The sequence below is a fragment of the Dermacentor silvarum genome, chromosome 5, assembly GCF_013339745.2.
Source record: "Dermacentor silvarum isolate Dsil-2018 chromosome 5, BIME_Dsil_1.4, whole genome shotgun sequence".
Classification (NCBI taxonomy): Eukaryota; Metazoa; Arthropoda; class Arachnida; order Ixodida; family Ixodidae; genus Dermacentor; species Dermacentor silvarum.
Window position 1 is genome coordinate 34,326,610 of NC_051158.1, and position 24,772 is coordinate 34,351,381.

At 46.0% G+C, this 24,772-nt stretch overlaps 2 protein-coding genes across 2 annotated transcripts in view; both read left to right on the forward strand.

Annotated features, from left to right (window-relative positions):
- LOC119454055 (fatty acid synthase-like) overlaps positions 1-24,772 on the forward strand; it is a 322,635-nt gene that overhangs the window by 192,225 nt on the left and 105,638 nt on the right.
- LOC119453278 (fatty acid synthase) lies at positions 1,299-23,785 on the forward strand. Its single transcript, XM_037715305.2, has 7 exons — positions 1,299-1,398; positions 3,582-3,701; positions 5,120-5,484; positions 8,948-9,301; positions 12,229-12,472; positions 14,532-14,771; positions 23,458-23,785. The coding sequence occupies exons 1-7, from the start codon at positions 1,371-1,373 to the stop codon at positions 23,679-23,681; spliced, it is 1,575 nt and encodes a 524-aa protein (XP_037571233.2). The 5' UTR covers positions 1,299-1,370; the 3' UTR covers positions 23,682-23,785.

The window sequence follows — 24,772 nt, forward strand, 5'->3', positions numbered from 1 at the left end:
TAACAAAGAAGCTTGAGGAGTTCAGGACCCGTGCCATGAGTGACGGTATGCAAAAAATTATGCGTGGGTCTGCTATCGCAAACCCTAGAGAACAGGGGGAAAGCCTAGTACAGTAGTGGTAAACCACACACTTATGCAACGTTCAGGAGCCTTCGGATCTTCGTTTCTTCGCCTACGCGAACTCTCGGCTTCTCTCAATCTAAACTCGGCCTGTTCTCTTCTGCTACGCCTGCTTTCAGCTTTCCTAGCTCTCGCTTCAGTCTTTCCGAAGCGACGAGTGTCTAGGGGCGGTATTCTGTAAGAGTCTAATTAGTGGACTGTCCATTTCGGCTGTCGCTGATTGGCTGCTGCTTCAAGTGCAGGAAGGTGCCAGCCAGTCTCCTTCCTGCACGTGAAGCAGCAGCCAATCAGCGACAGCCATAATGGACAGTCCACTAATTGGACTCTTGCAGAACACTGCCCCAGTTCTCTGGTCGAAACCTGCCGAGCCGCCGCCAGAGGCATCGGCTGCAGTCACGACATCGAGCGCGTTCGGCGCGAACGCGGGGAAACGCGGTCACCGTTGGCAACAGCTCTTTGTGTCCCACTACCACCTGCATCACTCCTCCTCTCCACCTGGCATCCGCTATGGTGCACGAGGCTATTTTAAATGCGAAGCACTTCTTGGCGAACATTTACTACTTTGACACTATCTATCTAGCCGCCTACGTCTTTGTGCTCTCATGGTCGTTTCGTTAACTTGGTATGCACCAAAATTGGCATACTATGACCAGAGTATATGACGAACATAAATGGTATGTCATGACATGCGTGTCATGTAGGTCATGAAACAGCTGCCTACGTCCTAGTGCTCTCATGGTGCGCCATCAAACGTATCATTTCTTTACCATAGCGAAAAGCATGCGTGAAGCGTCTGGTGATTCGCTTACATTGAAATGGCCGTCAGTGGCTTCTGTGCACGTTTAATTTTTCACTTTAAGTAGTCAATTGTAAGCTGGTCTCAAATTTCTATATGCGCAACTACCTAACGGTATAATTCACCCTCCGTTGCTGTACATGTGCTCAGGCAATCTGTCAAGCTCAGATGGCGGGCTGGGCCAGGAGTTTTCCGGAAAGTACCGCGATGGACGCCGGGTTATGGGCCTGGTTTCTAGCCACGCCATGGCGACAGTTGTTGCCGCTGACCCGCAATTGGTGTGGAGCGTTCCTGAAGCCTGGAGCCCTCGAAGAGGCTGCCACCATTCCGTTAGCCTACACGACCGCATACTACGCTCTCCTCGTGCGGGGTAACAGTGCGACCAGGAGACTGTCTGCTCGTCCACCCTGGCAGGGAATGCATCGGACAAGCCGCCATCTTCATCGCCCTATCCATGGGCTGCACCGTTTTTAGCACATTCAGTAAGTTCTTGTCGCCTTCAATTGAGTTCACATAAAGCAAATGCCGAAGGCTCTTTATAAAAGGGAAATAACCTTGATTGTTGTATTTCTCAAACTGGAACGGTGTGGTCGTTGCAGCCGCTTGAAGCGTTCGTAAGCTGCTAAAAATTTAAAGAAAACAACGTGGTATTACCTGCGATATATGTGTAGGGCGAAGCCTTATGAGTGCAAACCAAGAACCTACTGGTCACACTACATACAAACTGTTAGTTGCGTATTGGGCAATAGCTACAATACTTAAAGTGAATTACCTACAGAAAACATCATTTACAGCGTATAGACATACTCTGATAATTCGCCTGTTTTTTTTGCGTGGATATCATCATTCTCATAATTTATTTTGTCCCTTATAAGAATAAGGAACAAAATACTTCTTGATTGCTGACTTCTTGAAGATCAAGACAGCAAAGACAGGTTTATAAGTTTTGCGCAAAACTCCGGCTGTCGATTCCATTAAAAACGTCGCAGTTTCGCCCGAAAGGCTAAGCACCGATTGCGATAGCAAATTAGCAGATAGCCATACGAATGAAGAATAGTACTTTTATCGGCCGTATCAACATGTAAACATCCGCATGCTGACTAAATTAACAATCATGGTGTCAGCGCGCACAGCAGACATGAACACCTAACACTCTATGACCACGGACACTCGCTGTCAAAACGCTGGGGTGAGGAAACGCGGCAGCAGCAGCGAGCGAAGTGACCTTCGTGCGGTCTATCGCGTCAACGCAGACTTAGCGCCGAGAACACGCAGCATGCAGGAAGCGACGAGCCGCCGACGCACGTAGACCGTGCCCCCAACGCAGATCGCTCTCAAGAAACGGCCGCACGACCGCGCGCAGACGCCACATAGGCAGTTGTAGCCGAAGTAACCCCCCCCCCCCCCTCCATTGGTTTGCCGCTTGCGAAGCACCTTCTTCGTATTCTACTCGGCGCGAGATTCTCTTCTCCACCTCCAGAAGCCTTCCTCCTCCTCTTCCTTAGCGGCTTCACACTACCCCTCGACGGCCCTCGGTGCGCCTAGCCATTAATGCTTGTGCGAAAAATAAACACTTTACATTTAGTGCAAATGAGGCCTGTGAAAGTTTTCTTTTGAAATGATGCGCGAGTAGTTCGGAATAAACGTAATAGGCTTTTTATAAATTTCGCTGTAACATAACCGCCGATACTCGAGTATTTCTTTTTTTTTTTTTTTTCTTAGGCGGAAGCTATTTAGCTGCCAACTTGGTCTTCATTCTTACACAATGTTTTCGGCGGCGTAGCGTTTAAGCGTTTCACATGAAAACTTTCTAAGTTGCTCGAAGCGGCAGCCATTGTCTTCAGTGGAAGGACTGCCGCTGTCCTATATACCTCTAAATGGCGCTTAGCGCAGCAGCAGAATGTTCGTTATTATAGTTTCTTTTTTGTTTTTAAAGGGGCCCTGAACCACCCCCCGGGCTTGGTAAAATAACTTAGTTCGCGGGTAGCATACGCTGTTGTGAACATCTCAGCCAAGTTCTGCTGTCGTACGCGGTCCCTGGAGCTCGCAAGCGGAGTGCGAAGTCACCTTTTTTCTCAAACGCTCTAGTTTCCAAAAACCCCATGATCCTCGCTCTTTTCTGTGCGCTTTCTGTCGTCATAAAGCGCACTCCAATACTCGGCTGCTATTGGTCGCTGCGGTCGGCTACACCGCGGCCGCCGCGAGGATGCCGCCACGAGTCCAGTGGCTAAGCGTACTGCGGCTTTCTGAGGACAGGCGCGTTTGGCTTACGTTTAGCGCGGCGCAGGCACCGAATCCGAAATTTGAATTGCGCGCCACGGTGACGTCTCGGACGTCACGGTGACGTCTCTGCCATATCCTTCGCAGTGCAAGGCTTTGGAGGAGGAAGGGGAGCACAATGGAGGCCGTGTTGGATTGCCGATAAGTTCATAACTCCGCGTCTGCTGAACGCATTGAAGTACTTTTTTTGCGGCAAAGTGATTCTGAAATAGCCTATTTTCACTTCAAATGTCTTTCTCCACTTCGATAGAAAGTGGTTCACGGCCCCTTTAAGAGGACGCATTAGCTTGCCCCCAGTATTTTCACTGATGATGTCACATTTTGAATATGTCAAAATCACGTAAGAAGGCGCCTGATGGATTGTTTTTCTCCTTGTTCTCTGTAGGTACCCGTGAAGAATACCAGTTTCTTAAAAGCGTGTTTCCGTGTCTGGAGGATCGACATTTCATTAGATCAGATGACCTTTATTTGGATGAGCAAATACTGAAGGAAACAGGAGGCAGAGGTAAGCACACGCACCGTGTTTACGAGAAAGGACACGCATGAAAGCATGTCTCGGGATTCAGAGGTTAGGCATCTAACTCATTCAAGTAATCCGGTGAACATAGTCACCACTCCTGACATCGAACAATACCGGCGGGGGAGCTTCGAAAACACTGTTATTATTAGCGCTTCCTTGCAAAGTGGTCATTCTTAACTAATATGAAAAATGTGTGCAAATCAGACGCACACTATAGATTCTGTGTGAAGCCAAATATTGCGGAGCGGTTATTTAAATGCTATACAACGAAATTTGATGCGCATAACCATGTTCATTTTCATTCTATTGAGCGCCTAATATCTGACTATGTTGATGTTCATGCATCACACATTTCACAGCTTTAATGTCACGTAACGTTTATGCAGCGTTCTGTCACAAGCTGTGGCGAAATGCGACAACCAAATCAAGTGAATGGAAAGTGTGAGACGTTGGCGTAGAGGCGTTCTATGATGCTGCCTTAGGAAAGCATTTTTATTTGAGTTTTATGCATAGAGATGCACCACACATGTACAAATGCATTTAATGAGTTGTTACCCCTTAATTTACAGCGGCAAGTGCCAATTCTGGAGGAAATGCTCAGATTGAGCCAGTGGTAAAACACCCAAAACACAAGACTGGTTTAGCCCTTATACAATAAACTTCGGAAAATCGTATAAACCGTTCAATATCGTGTGCTATTAGAATAAGGGGTCTGCGTGCTTCACATATAGCTATGAGCCGACAATATATGTACACATTTTTGTAGACATTTATTGTTTTATTACGCCGAATGCAGGTGCGATCCCTGCCTTTTTTCATCGGTTCACAATCAGTGATATACAAACCGTGCGCGGACAGACACCATAGTGAAATCAGATGCATAAAACGCCTAGAGCAGCTCACTTCAGTACTTAATACCCCGCCACAGGTTTCGTCATTTTTTCGCTGAATCATCACGCGCCCTGAAGCACGAGTTCTAGATGAGCTACGACCGCCGTGATCACGTGCGAGCCTTACAATGAGTACAATGTTATAACTAATATAGGAGGTTACTCGAGCGATAGGTGGACCAAAGAACTGGCGAATTAGGCTGCATTGCTTCTAAAAAGATTTTTCGGCTATATTTGTAAACCTTAACAGAGTTCAACTCATCGTTCTGATAGGCTAGTTAGCTCTATATCTTTCCGTCACCTCTCCCCACCATCACTTTCTCTTTTTTTTCTTTTCCTTTTTTTTACGACTGCTCAGGCTCCCAGTCTACCGAAGTCTTGATCAACTTTTTCTTTCTTAATCTGGTCATCTGTGTCCGCGATGTTCACTCCGATCTCTCTGCCCATAGTGAATAAAATTTCCCTGTCCTCTTGTGACGTGAACTTGAACTCAGTGCATTTTTCGCCCGGCAGGTGCGAATGTTGTGCTCAACATATGCAACAGCGAAAAGCTCGAGGCTAGCGCCTGCTCCCTGGCATGTCGTGGATGTGTCATCAGCGTTGAAACTTACCGCTCTGCAACAAAGTCTTCAACACGAGTCGATGAACTCTGCGATAAGCTGAAGGGCGTCAACGTCGTCCACGTTGAGCCGGACGTACTGCACTTGAACAACGCGAGTGCCTTGGAAGACAGGTGTCGTGTCGCCAAGCTACTTAATGATGGAATCGCGTCGGGGGCAGTGAAACCATTGATAAGTACATGTTTTCCTCGAGACGAGGCGGTGGAAGCGTTTCGACTGATCGCTAACGGAAACTCAAAGGGCAAAGTATTGATTCAAGTAAGTGTATCTTAATACGCTTGTTATATTGAGTACTTGGTCTACGAAATACTGATTTCCAGCGTACATGATGTCCGCGACAATCGGCCTTACGTATTCATGCCCGCAGAGCACACGTCACTTAATTGACACGTGAGTGCAAGAACTTGAGCCCGGATATTTACCCTCTTCAACAACGGACATCAGTCTGGGTCACGCACACCACACCGGTGACATTGACCTGATTTATTGTGAAGGTACTAAATAGCACTGCGTAATGCCAGCGGACGTGCCACTAAAGCTCAATAACTATGGTGTACTGCTTCTGATTACGAGGTTTCAGGCTTGTTTGTTTCCCACGAAGAAATCTGTGCTTTCTTTCTATGACAGCTGGCATTCTCAACTTCTTTTTATTTGTTATTGCTACTATTTGTGATGCGATTGATTTATTAACCCTATAAATTTAGTTTTTAATCCAAATTGAACTCCTCTATTCGAAACTGTGATAATGTTGATTTTTACAATCGCGCTTTGATTTTGTACAGAAGATCACTTCGATGCTGATGCCGACGGCAGAAATTCGCCTGGAGTGTCCGTATAATTGCTACGGCAAAGTACATTATAAATGAAACAAAATTTCCAGGCCAGGTTGTTTTCGATGCACTGAGAAAACGAGAGCTTCGGAGACAAATTTGGTTGAGCTGCTTCTGAGTTAAAGAAAAAAAAACAGGTCGCAGTTTTGCCGGGAAGACGAAGCGTCAACTTCAATAGCAAATTAGCAGGCAGCTATACGATGTAAAGATAGTTGTTTTATCGGCCTCATATGGGGTTTATCATATGGAGTTATATTATAAAAAATGGTAAATATTCGCTTACTAAGTAAATTAACAAGCGTCTTCTTCTTCTTTCTCGGGTATTACGTGCCAAAACCAGTTCTGATTATGAGGCGCGCCGTAGTGGAGGGCTCCAGATTAATTTTAACCACCTGGGGTTCTTTAACCTGCACTACAACGCCACCACACGGGCTTAACAAGCATGGTGTCAAGCGTGCACAGGCAAACATAAACAAGCCACTCGATGAGGACGGACATTCGCTCTGAAAACGCTGGCGCGAGGAAGTACGGCCTCCGATGCCTTGCGCGCGGTGGAAGACGGCGTGCTTCCTCCCGACCTTCCTGCGTTGCTTGCGCGAGATCGAGCCACAATCCTCAGTTAAACCTTGCACGATTTCCTCGCACCTACAGCATACAGCTCGCGGCTACGATGTTATCGCACTTGGGCTTTATACGGAACATCACGGCGACGCCCACGGCAAAAATGCGCCTGGAGTGTCCATATAATTGCTATTGCAATAAGTACTGATCGACGATCACGAAACTCCTCAATGCGAAGCTTGAGCGCATGCAGCTGTGTGCGCCTTTTCATTTCACGCTATATGGAGGCGAAGGAATTTGAGACCGAACTTACCGCACGTGGGCCAGCGCCGTCAGCCCCATCGCAGAGGGAGGTGCAGTATGGGAACGCTGGCATGATTAGCGGCATCGGAGCCAGCTGTGGAAGAAGACAACAACGAACGCGCGAGAATTGGCACGAGCGCGTTCGCGACGTTATGCCGAGGAAGTCCGACGCTCAACCTACGAATGGGCGCCTAAGAGCTGCGCTCTAGAAGACAAGCAGATAACTTGAATTGCAATGCGTCACACCCTAATCTTCTGGGAACGCATTGGCTTTGTTATTCCTCGCATGAACAATCACCTCGCGTCGCCACACTCGGCTTACGATATTGCAGAGTGAGACTGAACATGGCGCGCACCGTAGCACACAACGCTCTTGTCGCCACCCTTTATGGAGCGGTGAGCGAAGAGGATATCGAGACACCCTAGGCCGCTTGCGGTTAGGCCTACAACTCCCTCATATTCCGACCGACCTGCCTGCGTTTGGCAGAATACCGAACACACTAAAGCTCTCTAATGCATGCACACGACAGGCACCTGGCCTGGAGCCTTTCCGCCACCTCGCCAGCCTCACTGTAAAGGGGCACCACACGACATTCGGTGCAGCTGTTTTGCGCACATCGTGCCTCGCTTACAAACGGGTACGCACGCACCTGCGGCCAAGCCGTCATTTCCTCCATGTGTTTGCGCACATCGTGCCTCGCTTACAAACGGGTACGCACGCACCTGCGGCCAAGCCGTCATTTCCTCCATTGTGTTTGAGCCATCGTGGATTGCACCGCACGATTCCAGGACTTCAGAAAAAGTGAGATCTACGACCATCTGCACTTAAACAACTTGGGTGACCCCTCCTGTACGAGAACTACGCAACAACGCGCACATCTGTACCGATGACTCGACTACATCAACCAGCTCTGGCGGGCCTGGCGTTATACCGACAATAGTAATAACACCGCGATTCAAGACGACGGCTACGGCGGCGGCACTCACGACGCTGCGCAGTGCACTTTAATTCTCTGACGAAGAAAATCCTGATAGGTAGGCCGCGTATTGCGGCTCAAGAACGGCTTTATACTATATGCAGTCAGTTCTCTAGACGTGGGTATCACGAACAAGTGACGGACGATATCGCCAATCTTCATTGCGAAGTCAGACAAGAAGGTCCCGAATTTTTTTAGCAGGGGTTACCTGGCTGTCGTAGGATGATTGTGAATGATGACGCAGACAATGTTGCTCCAGCTTCCCATCAAGAAAACCATTGCCTTTCCATCCCATACTCCAGGACAGATGCTGCAAGGCAGCTTCGCCACCTGGCACGCACACTCAGGCTAGCAAACTGAAGCACCCTAATATAAGGCGCACAAGACTGCACGAAATAAACCTTTCTCTGCAGCTCCTACCTCCATCCCAATTTCTTCCAAGTCAGGCATCGTTTTTGTGTCGGCTGTAATTGGGATTTGCCTCCACGAAGGCTTATTTTAGACGAATTGGATTGATCTGCAGCGCTACGTGTTATGGCTACAGCTGCGAAGAAAACATTGAGCATTTATTGTGCCACTGTTCTCAATTTCAATCGCAAACTTACCCTTCAACGCATTACAACAACTACACGATCAGAAATTGTCCGTTCAGGCAGCACTCGAGCGCTGTGCCTATCGATCGTCGGCCCAGAAGGCTTTGAATGCACTGATGTGTTTCTTGAGGGTGACTGGCCTGTGTGATTGCCTATGACTTAGTGATGACGCCGCAAGCGTGCGCCAGTTCATCCAGTCTCCCCCCGAGCTCTCTCATCTACTTCTTCCCCTGTTCCCTTTCCCTCAGCGTAGGGTAGCCAACCACATGCCTTTCTGGTCAACATCCCTGCTTTCTCCGTTTCTTTACTTGTCTAATTGTCTCCCCTTGTTTTGAAGGAAATAATTGGTGTTTCATTTGATATAGGAGCCAACCTTTCTGGCATATATTTATTCAATGCGTCATGCTTCATTATTCGAACACACCTACTGAACTGTACTACTCATTAATTTGTGCAGGTGCGATCTGAGGAAGGCTGCTCTAGCACCGGTCCTAGCCCAGCATTTGCCGTCGAGGCTTTGCCACGCGTCTATTTGTACGAAAGCAAGACTTACATCATTGTTGGAGGCCTGTCCGACATCGCTCTAGAACTGGCGGAATGGTTGATCGACAGAGGGTGTCGCAAGTTGCTTCTTAACTCGCCATTCGGGGTGAAAACTGGGTTCCAGCGTTTCCGCATTCACAAATGGCAACGCGCTGGAGTCACGGTGCTCGTCAGCGACGCCGACACATCGACGAAGGAAGGGGCGTCAAAGATTGTCCAGCAAGCTGCGGCCATGGGGCCCGTCGGCGGCATTTATATTCTTCTTACGGTGAGTCCGTGTCATTTTGGTGCGCCAAGGGGGATGCACACCGCGGTCAGATAGAGGAAACTGAACATGTGCCTGCGTTAGCCTAAGTCTAATAATTCCCTGGAGCGTTCGGAGTGTTTTTTTTTATTCTAAATTAGTCGGCACAAACTAAGGTGGAACCAGCGTAGAAGCGCAGGGCAAGAAATTATAGTTGATAGGGCGTACAATTTTCCGGGCTGTCCGTTTGTATCAAAACTCTCTTACGCCTTCATGCGGCATATATGCCTCTTTCAGGCGAACTTGTGCCACTCGGTATTTGCTGCTCTTCAATGAACAAGAACTCCTTTAATATATATATATATATATATATATATATATATATATGACTCCTTTAAAAACTTCTTTAATAAGATATATATATATATATATATATATATATATCGTACTGGGCGGAATCGAACCAGCGTCATATACATTCAGACAACCTTGTCCGAAAATATATACACATATACGTCATGCCTGCACTTCACGGCGGCGGCGCTAGATGGCGCCGCGTATCCAAATATAAGAGTTAGAGAGGAGCTTACCTGTCAGTACACGCTTCAAATCTGACGCGTTTTGGCCGTGAAAATATGCTGTATCGCTACATTGCTTCAATGCTAAGCGCATTACTGTCGACAGTCATTCTGAGATGGTTTCTGCTGGAGTTCTTGTTCGTAAGCAGTGTTTGCCACTGGGCGGCCTCCTTCGCGAATGATATCTCCAGCATGGCAATTGGATGGCATCAATTCCTGCGAACAGTTCTACTGTAAGTGCTTCCTTTTGTCATGTCAAAACGAGTTATGATTCTAAGCGATGACTGCTAAGTGTTCACTTTCTAGTCGTTTTCATGTCCCTCACTGTTGTCTGTTGCACGAATCCCAAGATGCTTCGCGAGATATTTATTTTAAAAAAGATAAAAAACCGCAGTGCCCCGCGATGCCTTGAACTCCACACTCGCAGGAAGACATTTGAATGTCCTGCCTCACAGTCACTGCACCCGCACTACACAACGAAGGTACTGCGCTTGAAGCATAATTTGCCTGGCCTCTTAAATGCTCTCTGCAATGAATGACTGATGCTATGCTCTCCAGAAACCAGCGACGAGGTTTAAATAATTATTAGGACAGGAGGATAGATAGGAGGAGCAAGAAATAGTCATGTCACTACAGGGAACGTATCCTCGGACGATCACTTTCGGCGATTACACTTTCAGTGAGCGCTCATTGACTGCTTGAGCAAAACCGGATGAGCTGATTGGTTGGTTGAGCACTGCTTGCAAAGGCGATAGTATCGCCGAAAGTGATCGTCTAAGAATACGTTCCCATTTGAGCCACTCATAGAGAAAAACCAACCAACCAACCTACCAACCACTGCTCTGCCCCTGTGGAGGCCCACCTTCGGAAACGGTGACAACTCGTATTGTTTTCTTGTTGTCCTCAAAAATAAAAGAATGCTCACGTGGCAATGGCGGATGTTAACTCCGACCAACGCCTCATTAAGCAATGCAATACTAACTCCACATAACAATACGCCAGCTAACACCTCACTGCTTAGCATTAGTGGATAAACTGCAGGTTTAAGTTTCTCTGTTCTCACTGCTCCAAAATGTTTCTCACGGTATCTCAGTCCTCTGATAACCTTACTTCTTCGTTCTGGCCACTGAGAACGAATGAATTTGAGGGTTTTACGTGCCAAAACCACGATTTGATTGTGAGGCACGCCGTAGTGGGGAGACTCCGGGTTAATTTGGACCACCAGGGCTTCTTTAACGTGCCCCCACTGCTTGGGACAGCGGCGTTCTTGCATTTCGCCCCCACCGAAATGCGGCCGCCGCGGCCGGGATTTCATCCCGCGACCTCGTGCCTATAAGCGCAAGCACAATAGCTGCTAAGCCACCTGGGCGGGGGGCCACTGTAAATGAAGCATCCCAACGTCTGAGTACAAGTCAACTAGAGACAGGTTTCGTTTTTGTAAACCGACCCAGTTCGGTTCAAAACAGCAAACAACCACATTTTTGATAACATCGTCACTTCTATTACTCGTGGGTCTTCGGCGCTTCTAAAAGCAATCTTCGCAAAGAAACTCTTATAAATTTGGCCTCGTCTAATAATGTTGCTTGCTCAGATATTTCACACCAGCTGAATACACCAAGTCTGTTTTGGCTGCATTGATTGCGACAACACCGCCACCTCATTTTCGTGGTATGGCATTTCGCAAAGCGCAGCCTGTGACCATTGCGGCAATGAAGAATCAATTGTACTTATTTTGTGCGACTGCCCGCAGTACAGTGCGCAGAGACAATCTCTCAACAACGCGTTCAACTAATTCGACGACCGGCCTCCGTCGGAAGAAAAAATTCTCCACCACGGACTGGCCTTAACGTCACAGAAGAAGGCCGTGCAGGCGCTTCTGCGCTTCTTGCGAGCCACCGGCCTATCTGACCAACTGTGATTATAACGCTCTTCCGGCATGTGCAATTTTTTGTGTGTGGTTTTCACTCTCTATCTGTCCTTTTTCTAACCCCTATTTCCGTACCCCAGAGCGGGGTAGCAAACCGGATTCTAACATCTGGTTAACCTCCCTGCCTTCCTCACCATCTCTCTCTCTCTCTCTCGCAGTATATTTACACCTAAAAATCTTTGAAATCCTCAATACGACAATCTTAACCATTCTCATCTTAAGAGATTTCAGCGCTAAAGGAAGGTAAAGTCAAAATCGGCATATCGTTACCCCTACTCTTATCAAGGAAATTGTAGCGCCTGAGTTAGCGTGTCATGGTCGTAGTTAATTTCTAGGTACTACACCTGAGACTTATGAAAATACGACTCAAACACGCATTTTTCTTTATTTTTTTTGATCTGTGGAACCCTGGTGGAAATAATTTTTTTTTCCTTTTCGTAATACAGTTACTTCTGGGCGTACATTACACAGATCGTAATGCCGATGAGCTCGACCTCTTCATCAAGTTGAAGGTTGACGGCACCATACATTTGGACGAGCTGTCTAGGAAATGCTGCCCTCATCTCGACCACTTCCTCGTCTTCTCATCGCTGTGCTCAAGTTGTGGTAGCCCTTGTGACCCATATAGTGGCTACGCCGACTCTGTCGTTGAACGCATTTGTGAGAACCGGGTTGCAGATGAACTACCCGGTGAGTTGTATGTTTTTTTATGGGGACATTTAAGGAGATCAAATGTTAGCCCATAATACGTCATCTTAGAATAGAAGCGACAAATAGAATGACTTGCGACTTTTTTAGTGCGAACGTTGTAGCCACTAATTGCTAACGCAGACTGAAACGCATGTAAGCAGTCCGAGTGAGCGGTCCTTTCCCTTACCTGTTCCGGCAGATGCAATAAGAAAGGTAGGCCTGGCTATTAATAATATGTACTAATAAACGACATGTTTTGTTTGCATTTATCAACGAAGTTGGTTTATGAGCCCGAGTACATGTGTGTTTACATCAATGCACAAATATACAGAAAAGATCATGAGCTATTCCACCCTATGAAGGTGGATGACCAGCGAAGCTGTTTAGCACACAACACAGAGGTATATTAAAGTTGTCCAATTTAGCAGCCCGGTACCTGTGTCTTTTTACCATGTTGTGCACCTGGCCATTTTGGTCGTCTTGCATGGCGTTCCGCATGCGGTCGGCGTATTCTGCACAATCTTCACCGGTAGTGTTAGCCGCCCGCCGGCGACGAATGCATTCTCGTCTCTGTTCCTGCCGTGGCTCTTTTTGGGCACGTTGTGCCTCGGGAGTCCGGGCTAAACGCGGCCTCCCCACTACGACGACAGAAGAACAGTGAAATTTAAAATCAAGAACGGCAACTTGTGTTTCTGATTTTTTTATATACATTCGCGTGGACGACGGGACCGTCGCTCTGAGAAGCCGGAGGAAACTAGACACGCGTGAGGATTCGACGCATAGAGTTAGTTTACTAACTCTAGAGGAAAAGCTGGACGAAAAAAGTGGGAACCGCAAAGGCGCCGCCGTTTTGCTACGGCTCACTTTTGTAGCACAATAAGTTTGAAAATATTATGCAAAAGTTCTTCGTTCCGTATATTTTTCAGAAAGATCGGATGGCTATTTAGAAAATGTGGATGTAAAATTTACGCTGTCTAAAAGGCTGCGTTTACAAGCGGCTAAACTACATCGCACTACCATAATGACGGAGGCTCGGATTCGCGCTGATTGGGCGCCTCGTCTGAATCGCATGTAGTCGTTGGCGCCTGAGCGCCTGCATAGAGTAGCAACATGACAGCGCCTTTGCAGTTCCCGATTTCAAAAAATGGGCCCTATGGGGAGCTCTTCGTCTAGAGTACGGCGTATTACCTGAATGATTATATGCCACCGCCAACATGGGAGAGAGGTAGGAAACGAAACTAGATACGCAAGCTCTTGGAACGTTGACAAAGAGAGGGCGGTGCGGACGTAGACATGGCCGACGCTAGTCTTTCAGCGTAAATTCTTTGAGTAACTTTTATTACCTACCTGAAAGCCTACTGATCATGAAAATGGATCCTATTGATAACTAATCTACTGAAAATGCATATCCACGTGGTGACACGTAAAAGGTTTTGCATAGAATCAAACGATTTAGCATCAAATTCGGTACCTAAGTTTTTGCACACGCAGAGCAAAAATGCAGGGAAGCCTACCTATAAACAGCTTCGCCGTAGAAAATGGCATTCACAAACACCTTAAAGTGCCTGCGATTCGCACCAGAAAAATTTGTCGCCGTGTGATCGGCAAAGGCTCCTGTTAAGCCTGGAAATTTCGTATAAGTTTCTGGCAACTTGATGGAAAGCTTTCGTGCATAGAATAAAGGAGTGAGAAATTTCTTGAGTGTGTGTGACTATTCTGCACGTTACAAGAAAACTAGAAGCAAAAAACAGCAAGACTAGGTTTCATTTTTTTTTCGTTCATATGTACAGAGCGGCCCTAATATGAACCGAACGAAATGCCATACAAACCTGTAAGGCAGTTTCAAATGTTTGTTTTACTAATTACTAAAACCCTCACATTTAGTCGTAAATCTCTCCTAGGAATCATACCTATCTTCCCCCTAATTTCCCGCAAATAGTAACTCGTTGCCACAATTAATTCTCCCAGAAATATCGGGACAGCACACGTAGAGTGGTTTCGAGAACTTCAGCTGCGTTAACATGCTTCGCGGTAAAAATTATTTTGCACGTCGTTCTAGGACTCGCCATACAGTGGGGCGCCCTTGAAGACGGCAGCCCCACTGAGGATACGACAGGCCCCGCGGTAACGTCAGATGGCACAGTGCCCCAGCGAATCAGCTCCTGCTTGGATGTAATTGAACGCTTCCTGGGTCAAAGTCATCCGGTCGTCTCAAGCCTGGTCAGGACAAACCTGCCTTTGGAGCCCCATAAGACCACAGATAAGATGGATCTCGTCTGCTCCGTCGCGCGCGTTTTCGGTATATCCACAGAGTTTTCTATATTTGTCTGATTAAACCTGTTGCACATCTATTCAAAATCTTTCCGCATTTAGCGTGCGAACGTTCCGACAAGAAAGGTTACTTGCTAATCTAGCCCCCCTAACATCAAGATATACACAAAGCCGGTATGCGCCCTATGTATTTGTACCTCTGTGATTGCTTATCTCAATTGCTGCGTCCTACACCTGGGAAACCAGTTCTGCGGAAACCCGCAAGGTGGACGAAGTATCCTGAAATGGAAAATTGTCATCCACCCGACTTTGGCACGAAGCCACAATGTAAAAATTCGTCCTGGTTGAGGATGAATTCTTCCAGGTTGACGCCGGAACAGGCCGAATTTTTTCTCACCTGCGAAGCGTGCCTTCTGAGAAACCCGTAGGGGTTTCCTTTGTAGCTTCGTGGCACATTCGGGTGGATGACAATTTTCCCTTGTACATCTTACACCTGTGCACAAATTCAGAAATTTCAATGGCTATGGGTAATTGAATGTTGCAATGCATAATTTGTTGGAAATATATTTTATTTATTTTTTGTCTATGCGGAGATGAAGAAACTGTAGCGCGAACAAAAAATTGTCTCTCGCTTCAGAGAAGCAGCCTCGACCACCCCGCATTATTTCAGTACATTAAAGAGAAGGGTTCTACCTGATGTAGGCAGCTGCAAAGCATTCAGTTTTAGGCACACATCATGCTTATTGGGGTCAAGGAAATAATTACGGAGGTCATAGCTTTCGGTACAACTGGATCTATTATCCAGGATGAAGGTGGATCACGGATGGGTTGTCAAAAGGAAACTCACAGGTTCTGTTATGCGACTGTTATGCTATTTTAATATGAGCTCTTATCACTAGATGGTAAGATCATGATGACATCCGCATGAATTCTTCTTCTACATGATCTGTGAGTTGGGATATTATGGCCTACGGCAGCGGCAAACTCTTGACAACGCTGCTATTAACAAGTAATACAGCTGTCGCTATCAACCTCACATCACACTGGTCATAGATATCAGATATAAACACGCACGTATGCATAGACACACGTCATTCACCGATATCGCGTAATTACAGCGCCCTCCATGCAGCATAATGTGGTGGAGAACATTTCGGGGCAAGCGCCTTACATGATAATGATGATAAACTCCATAATGATGGATGTGTTTTAGTAAGCTTCACTGTAAAACCTAAATGTTTTGCAGCAAAATTATGTACAATGAAAAGTGAAAATAATAACGCCGAACAGAGGCTTCAAAAAAGCACGTGAGATCATAATAAAGCGACTGGCGCAGGATGTCCTTGGCCCAGAATGGGCAGCGAGGGGTCAAACCTATAAGCAGGGTGGTCCATGTTTTCCAGATTTACTGGACAACTAAGGAGGGCAATGGCCAACCCACGGACCAATGTAGGTTCCAGATTTGATGTTGGCATTTTTCTTTTGGTGTCGCGAAATCACCACGAAAGTGTACTATGTAATGACAGGCTGTTTGACCTGAGTAATTGCGCAAATTGTCACTTTCCGTCAACACAACATACTGTGTATGCTTTCCCGCATTACGCAGCATTACTGTGGTGAAGTCATTTTGCAAAGCATGTAAGATCCGTCTTTATTTCGCAATCCAGCGCGCCTGCCGCACGCATGCGCACTCGCCGCTTTTCCACCTATCAGTAGTTTTTCTACTTCACACAATTTTTCTGCGCCGCCTTCCGCGCCCCTTTCGCCCACCTTGCAACTTGCTACAGTGATTACATACGATGAAACGTCCAGATGGAGGTTTTGAGCTGCTCAGAGCTATCGTGTTGAAATTTGGGGTCTTTTGGATTCGTCATCCCGGGCTGCCCGGGCCTGTGCGACAAGATGCGCAGGCCAACGCTGACGGACTGAATGCAGCACTTCGGGCAATCCTGAGCAGTGCGGAAGAACATAACCAAAGACACCTTCTTTCGTAGTTGTCCAAGGAATGCTCTAAACTACCTGTAAGGTCAGGACGATGAACTTGCAACAGCTTCAAAAAAGGGCAAACAGCACCTGTGATAACCCAGACACGTCTGTGTAACAAAAATTGACAGCTGCTTACGTATCCTGACGTGATTTGAATGTCAAAGCATTCTGACGTGTCACGTGGCGTGACGTGATACATGAGCATCTGGTAATCAATTTCACTTCAAATGATCACGTGACCATGATACGGGACGTCATACGTTCTCACATGTCCTTCCCAACTCTACCTTAAGCCGCATTGCTCTAATTTGTACCAACCTTGATCCATTTTAATCCACCTTAATTCACTTTATTAAGGCGAAAGCCTTAGATGGCTTATGGGTCGTAATGTCTGTTGTCCGGCGTTATGGCACCAAAACTCATCGACCTACTGTGCCACATGGGGCCACCAACAAAGGTCATGGGTACGAGTGCCATAATTAACTCTACCTCAATTAAGGTATAGTTAAGGCACTCGAACCCACGTCCTTTGGTGGTAGTCGAACCGTCGACCTTTGGTGCTACATAATTAGGCGTAGGATGGATGCGTAGGATGGATAACCGGTGGACCATTAGGGTTACAGAATGGATACCAAGAGAAGGGAAGCGCAGTCTAGGACGGCAGAAAACCAGGTGGGATGATGAAGTTAGGAAATTCGCAGGCGCAAGTTGGAATCAGCTAGCGCAAGACAGGGGTAAGTGGAGATCGCAGGGAGAGGCCTTTGTCCGGCAGTGGACATGAATATAGGCTGATGATGATGATGATGATGATGATGATGATGATGATGATGATGAGTTAGGCAAGGTTAATTAATAGACAGTCGATTAAGATACAGTTAATTTGGGCACTGAAACCCACGATATTTAGCGGGAGTCAAACCCTGGACCTTTGGTGGAATTCGAATCACCTTTCGTTGAAGTAAACAAGTAGTGGGAAGTAACCACGCATTCGAATGATTCATGGTGACACCATGCCGCATGGTGCCACCATGTGTTAGTGCCACCAGCAAAGGTCGTGGGTTCGAGTGTCTTAATTAACTCTACATTAATTAAGATAGAGTTCAGCCACTCGTACCCACGAACCTTGGTGGGAGTCGAACCCACGACCTTTGGTGTTACTAAAGGAAAAGTTAATTGAGGCACAGTTAATTACGACAGAGTTAATTAAGGCACTCAAACAATGAGCTTTGGTCGGAGAAAACAAGTAATAGGAAGTCAAAATGCATTCGAATGAGAAAGTCAAGTAATCAAAATTAATGTCTCGGGAGCGCGCAGGCTTTCACCTTCATCCTCTTGAGCGTATGCTATGGACTGTCAACTTTTCCAGCTTGATCCACCTTGTTTTAATTTGTACCAACCTTAATTCACCTTATTCGGCCTTAATTCACTTTGCTCTAAGTTGTACCAACCTTATTCCCCATTAATCCACCTTGGTCTAATTTGTATCAACCCTAATCCACCTTAATACACTTTAATTCACTCTCATTCTCTTCCCCTTATTTCCCTTTACTCCACCTTATCTCCCTTTCCTCGAACTTGTTCAAACTTGACATCACTTTGCTTCATTGTAATTAATCTTACTTCACTTTATTTCAATTTATTTACCAACAATTACTACAAATTAACTTTGTTATACCATTTACTATCTTCTGTATTACTACTTACGTCATAAAAGAGGCTGATGTCGCCACATGATGGGATGATAATTTCTGGTACCATTCGTTGCAGACAATGCCGCCTTTTCTGCCTCATGGGACATGTAATGCTTTCGCTTTAATAAGAGCGAGCAATGTGCCGCAGATTTCGGACCTAACACACCCGTCGTTACGGCTCGAATTTCACCAGTGCAGAAAAGTATATTTTGGCTTAGTTGTAGTGCTATTTGGTGCGAAGTGGACGCGCTGGAGCGGTGCGGGAAAGGCGGAGAGCATGAACATGGGCGTCTTTTTTGTTCATTTTGCTTCATTCCGTGCCGCTTTAGTGCTCCTCTCACCACAAAATTTCACCAGCCGGTTGTGTCAAAATGGTTCTTCAGAAAATGTCTCTAACGCTGTAGTACTTGAAAATTCACAAATGGATTCCGTTGAGATCCAATACATTTATCCTCGTTTTTGTTTTTATCTTTTTCTGTAACAACAGGAAACGTAGAATACAGGGCGCGAATTAATACTCCTTTTTTCGCCCCATCACTCTCACCCCGTCTGTTGATCAGAGAAGGACATACCTCTCAACACCACCGAAAGCCAAGTTTTAATCTTAGATTCTCATATTTCATCGAAACCACACACAACAAAAGCATTTATTGAGACGCAAATTATTGACAAATTATCACATGGAAAGTTGTATAGTCAAACAAATTATCCCCACCAAGCCAAAAAACTTTGGGAAAGTGAGAAGTACCATCTGTATGAAAGGTTTTGCTGCGTGCAGGTCAACGCAGAGCTTATTCATGGGTGGTCTTAGGGCTCCACCCATCAGCAGCACAAACGAGCTCTCTTAGCAGAGGGAATTTAGCCGCCAGAAAAATGTCAGAGACGACAGCAAAATGGCAACGGCTAGCATATCATGTAACAAGTCACCCTTTCTGCAAAGGAGGAGCGTGACAACCGTCCATGTCGGGGACAAGTCAGCAGTAATTAATCAAAAATGAATTCCGGGGTTTTGCTTGCCATAACCACTGTATGATTATGAGGCACGCTGTAGTGGGGGACCACGGAATAATTTTTCCCACCTGTGGTTGTTTAACGTGCATTCAATGCACGGAACACGGCCATATCTCCTCTTTCGCCCCCATGAGTATGCGGCAACTCTTATTGTGTATGAATGCCGCCATTTCAAAATTTTGACAATATTGCAATGGGGAAATTAACGGCCGTGATTGCATAGTGACTATGGTGTTGGGCTGCTCAGCACGAGGCCGCAGGATCCAATCCCGGCCACGGTGGCCGTGTTTCGAAGGGGGGGAGGGGGGGGGGGGCGAACTGCGAGAGCACCTGTGTATTTAGTTTTAGGCGCACGTTGAAAAACCCCAGGGGGTCTAAACCATTCCCGAGTCCCCCACTATGGCATGCCTCATAATCATGTCGTGGCTTTGTCACGTAAAACCCCATAATTTATATAGCTGGCGTGTTTCCATAGTATCTGGAATTGTACCATAGCTCTTTATAGGTGAATATGACACTCAAGTCAAATCAAATCAGCATCAGCAACAAATCAGCAGCATTGTACTTGAGTCCAGAGAGCCAGCTTGGCAAATTTAGAGAACCTATCTTAGACCAGAACGGCGAAATTATGAGAAACTACCATTGCAAAGGACTTAAACGAGGGGCTAGTCAATTCATATCAGTAAGCCTGGGAACAGCACAAGAAGCGAGGGCGGGGACAAGACCGACACCACATGAGCTCTAAATGTTTCGTGTAACCGTCGTCATTTGCTACGCTGTACGCATGCTTTCTAAAGTACCACCGAAATGCGCTCTCATTGATCTGAGATTCTGGCGCTTCTTTTATTTTTTCATTGAAAGATTGAACAAATGGAAGTTCAGCCTTCCCTTTTGCCAGCGATCCTTTGTCTTCCTCTCTCAAATGATTGAAGATGAGTTTTAAAATAGTATTATATGTGCTAAAATGACCTATTGCTGGTCTTTATTGTTTGCTTCAGCCTCAACCGTAAGCCAGCATTTTTTTTTTTTTTTGGCTCGGACTTGCCGTTGTCCCGTGTTGCAATATTTTGTTCCTATAGGTCGTTGGTCTTGCTTTGAAGTGGAGAGAGGAACAATCCTCATGGAGGGGTAATTCTCAGAAATGGTTTTCGCATATGTGGGATGGCTTGATCCAAAGCCTGAAAGGGTTTACGCGACTGCAATAGTCGCCAACCTTTAACATCATTTTAAACCAATTGTTTGAAATATGTGTAACAATTTCATAATTCAAAGTACAGGAAGACGCTTGAGAGGCCTGAATTATACCAGGACCGCTAGGGCTGTAACATTGATGTCGAGAGACTTTTTTCACAGCTGTCGAAGCATGACGTCGACAAAGAGGTCTCAATACTCCAGTAAGGCACTTCTCAACCCGAAGCTTATAAAACGCAACACAATAATTTTATTAGGTGTTATGTGATATTCTTAGCGGCTGCTAAAACACCAAATCCGGGATATGTACTAAACGCCAGTATGCGGGTCCTGAGGAAAATGGGCCAAGGGAATTGATCACACAATCGGTGATGCCAGGCATTTGGTCACGCCAGTTGGACGCACTACGTAAACCAGTCTGACGCGGAAAAATTACTGATGGGAAGTTCCCAACGATTCGCAGGCAGTTTTCAGCCCGGCGCTCAGAGTTGGCAATTATTATTATTTATTAATATTAGATCTTAAAACATGTTTACATTTCACAACAAAGCGAAAGCGAGGAGCAGGCTGGCAACTCTTGAGAGCTCAACCAAAAGTGCGCACATTACTGCACACGATCTCATGTATTCCTAACAGCACACTTATTTCTGCCTGGAGCGAGAAGTACAAAATGGATCTGAGTGACTCGACTTTTTATTAGTTACAACCATATTTAAAAAAAAAGCAGTCAACAAAGCTAGGGAATTCATAGGGGAATGTACTTGCTACGTTTCACTTCAAATTTGCAACTACTGGGAAATTTTAAAAAATCTGGCCGCTCGGATCTTCTTCTTCTACTCGCTTATTTGATAGTGAGTGCCTCGATTTCGGTAGCCTTTATAACATGATGTAGCGTACGAGAGTTTATTGGTTAATTGCTTGATCCTGTGTTCATGCACTACGTGACGTCTGCTGTTGAAAGATTGTTCCCCCTTCACCGCCATGTTCATGACCAGTGCTGGCTAACACTCTAGGGGCTCCAAGGGCAAACTTGAACAAATACAAGATTAGCGCTCGGAGGGTTGGCTATCATCCCACGTTCATTACTAGCTTATGTTCTAAAGATCATGGAGCACACGCTCTGCAGTTGCCATGTTTCTATCATCTGAAGAGCTTTGTCACCTAACCAGCATAGATTTCGAAAAGGCTATTCTTTAGAAATGCGGTCTGCTGTGTTTTTTCAGGACATGCACATGCACCTTAATAATAATGTTCTTATCGACACCTTCTTTGTCGACAGTGAGAAGGCATTCGAAAAACTTCCTCACTCGCATGTAGCCACTTAAAAATTCAATAATTAATTGCCACCCGTTTGCTTATAACTGCATTAGCGCCTCTATAACTTATCAACAAATAATAACAGCTACTTTGCAGTCATCAAACATGTCTCCCGAAATATCAGGTGTCCCTCAAGGCACCGTCCTAGCCCCCCCCCCCCCCTGCTTTTTCGGATATATATTGTTACGGGGAAAGAGAGGCTTAAATTATAATTACAGAATATTTACAAGGCATGCAAGATGCAAAACCAGTCCGCGCGACATCAGAGAGCGCCGTCGTCTTCTGTATTGTCCTCAGCGTTGTCTCTAGCATTGCTTGGTAACAGTATTAATAACTTGCCGCTTATTACAACAAACAATAGACTCTCTGCTGACAACACTGCATACTGTACTCCCCAATAACTAGCGCTTCTGACATTCTCACGCTCCAGAACGCTGTCTTCAAATACAACATAGTCCATCAAATGGCTACGGTCATTTATTGTACGGAAAATCTCTATGATCGCGTTCAATCAGCGTGAATATTAATTCCTGTCTAGTACCTTCATGATTTTCTTATATACCCATCTGAATCTTTTCAATACATTGGTGTGTGGATTTCTGCGGAACTAGCCTGGACTCACCACATTAGTCGCGTTGGTAACTGTGCTTATAGAGTAGCTGGACCCATTGCCGTAACACTGAAATCGCACCTTCCTCATTTAAGCTCCTTGCTTATTAATTATTCGTACTTCTTAAACTAGAATATGTCAGTGTTGTATTAAGGCTCTACAAAGCTAATATTACTAAATAAGTAGAAATCCACGAAACTAGACTCATTCTTAACGGGTACGCTTGTAGCACAAGCATTCCGGCTTCAAGAACACAGCTTCAACATGATACACTCGCTTCCCGCTGTAAAATAGCACCCCTCTGCCATTAGTACAATGTTTTTATGCTTCCCCACCTTTCAACAACCTGATCAGCCCAGTCCACCGTGCTTCCCGCCAGTGCCACCCCAACGCCATTTTTCTTCAAGAGCTGACACACCCACAATCCAGCGGTCCTTTTTCCTGCGCACAACCAAATATACTTGAATGGTCTGCTGCCAATCCTTCGTTACCTTGATTGATTATCCGTCTGTGTTCAAAACCTCGGTCATTGTTTCACCTTCCTCAATGTACACCTTTGGCGCGTCTGTCTCCTCTCATCCTCCATGTAATGCCCCTCCATGGGTACAATGAATGAATAAATAAATGAATATAATAAATAAATAATTAAGAAACAAATAAAGCAGTAAATATCCGAGGCAATAGACGGGAGGATGGTGGCTGCAGGTGCTGAATGGTGCACCACCGCCCGCGCTATGCGTAACTTGTAGCCTCGGCTTTAATCTGCGAGAAGGTGTCTTTCGTACGCGTTCGTTTCAATTTTCCTATTAATTCGACATTTCATTTACGGGTAACAGTTAGTTGCTCTTGTGTTTTTCCTCGCACATTGCCTTTTTATTGAGATGTTCGTAACTAACGTGTTCCCGCAGGATTTCGAGATCCGATGAACTTGGATCCCACCGCGACCCTCGGCGACTTGGGCATGGACTCCGCGATGGGCGTGGACGTTCAGCAGCTGATTGAGGAAGAATGCGGCCTCAACCTGTCCGTACACGAGATCCGACAGCTCACCATCGGCCAATTGCTAAATATCGGCGGCGTGAAAAGTGATTGCGCTGCTACCTTATTAAAACGCAGTCCAACGGGCGCTTAACGCAGGCGGTGGCAGACGGCGTTCATGCCTGCAGTTTTGCACGAACGAGTAAATCGAATCGTACGCAGCTCCTTTTCACCTTATCCCAATTTCGTAATAAAAATGTGTAGACTGCATTCATTCCTCCGTCTCTGAATTGATTTACTGGCACAGTAGCACAACTTTCACTGCGAACACGGTTTACTAAAATACTTTCGCATCGTCGTTGCCATTGTTGTTGTTTTGTTGTTGTTGGGCGTTGTTTGCATGAAGATACTTGCGCGTGGACTCTTCTGCTCCTGTGAGATAAGTGACCGTACTATAATTACACTGGACTGTGCTTTCGGTGGTGGTGCCGTAGATACATTCCTTGTGTGCTTGTATGTTTGTGAGTATAGTGTTTGTCGATATTTTCTTCTTGCTTTGCTTTCTTTAGCGTTTCTTAAGTAACGAATTCCGAATTGTGGGGTAGCCGGCTCTAAAGTAGCCTACCTTCTGATATTTCTACACCTAAAATTTGAAAGAAAAGAAGCGTCGTCTTTATTACCTACACTATTGACCATGTTGACCTCCAAAATACATGGGCGGACGACACCACTCCCACTCAGCGTAATGCCCCTGGGACGGAACTTGCAGTGTTTTAATGCTATTAGGATTGTTTGCCTACTTCTGTCTATCTTTCTATCTCTCTATCTAACTATCGATTGATCGATCTATCTATCCGCTTACGCTTACCCAGTGGACCTTGTCTACTACCTCGGGCCACTAGGTATGTGCCCACGGGGTCAGGATGCCGTGGTGGTCGTTCCATCATCGTCGTTCTAGATTCGTGATCTCACACTCATCATGCCGTGGTCGTCACGCCTTCTATGCTGCCCCAGTGACCAAAGTGGTCTAATAGCTCGAGACCAGAGGCATGTGCTCGTGGTCGGGATGCCATTGTGGTCGTTGCATCACCGTCATTCCAGCTTTGCCATCCAATTGTCATCATGCAGTCGTCGTCACGTCATCATCCATTCATCATTCATCATCAGCCTATATTACGTCCACTGCAGGACGAAGGCCTCTCCCTGCGATCTCCAATTACCCATGTCTTGTGCTAGCTGATTCCA

Coding starts and splice junctions, on each gene's coding strand:
- LOC119453278 (XM_037715305.2), top strand. CDS start 1,371: ATGGGCTGCACCGTTTTTAGCACATTCA. Junction 3,702..5,119: donor GAAGGAAACAGGAGGCAGAG/GTAAGCACACGC, acceptor TTCGCCCGGCAG/GTGCGAATGTTGTGCTCAAC. Junction 5,485..8,947: donor AGGGCAAAGTATTGATTCAA/GTAAGTGTATCT, acceptor TAATTTGTGCAG/GTGCGATCTGAGGAAGGCTG.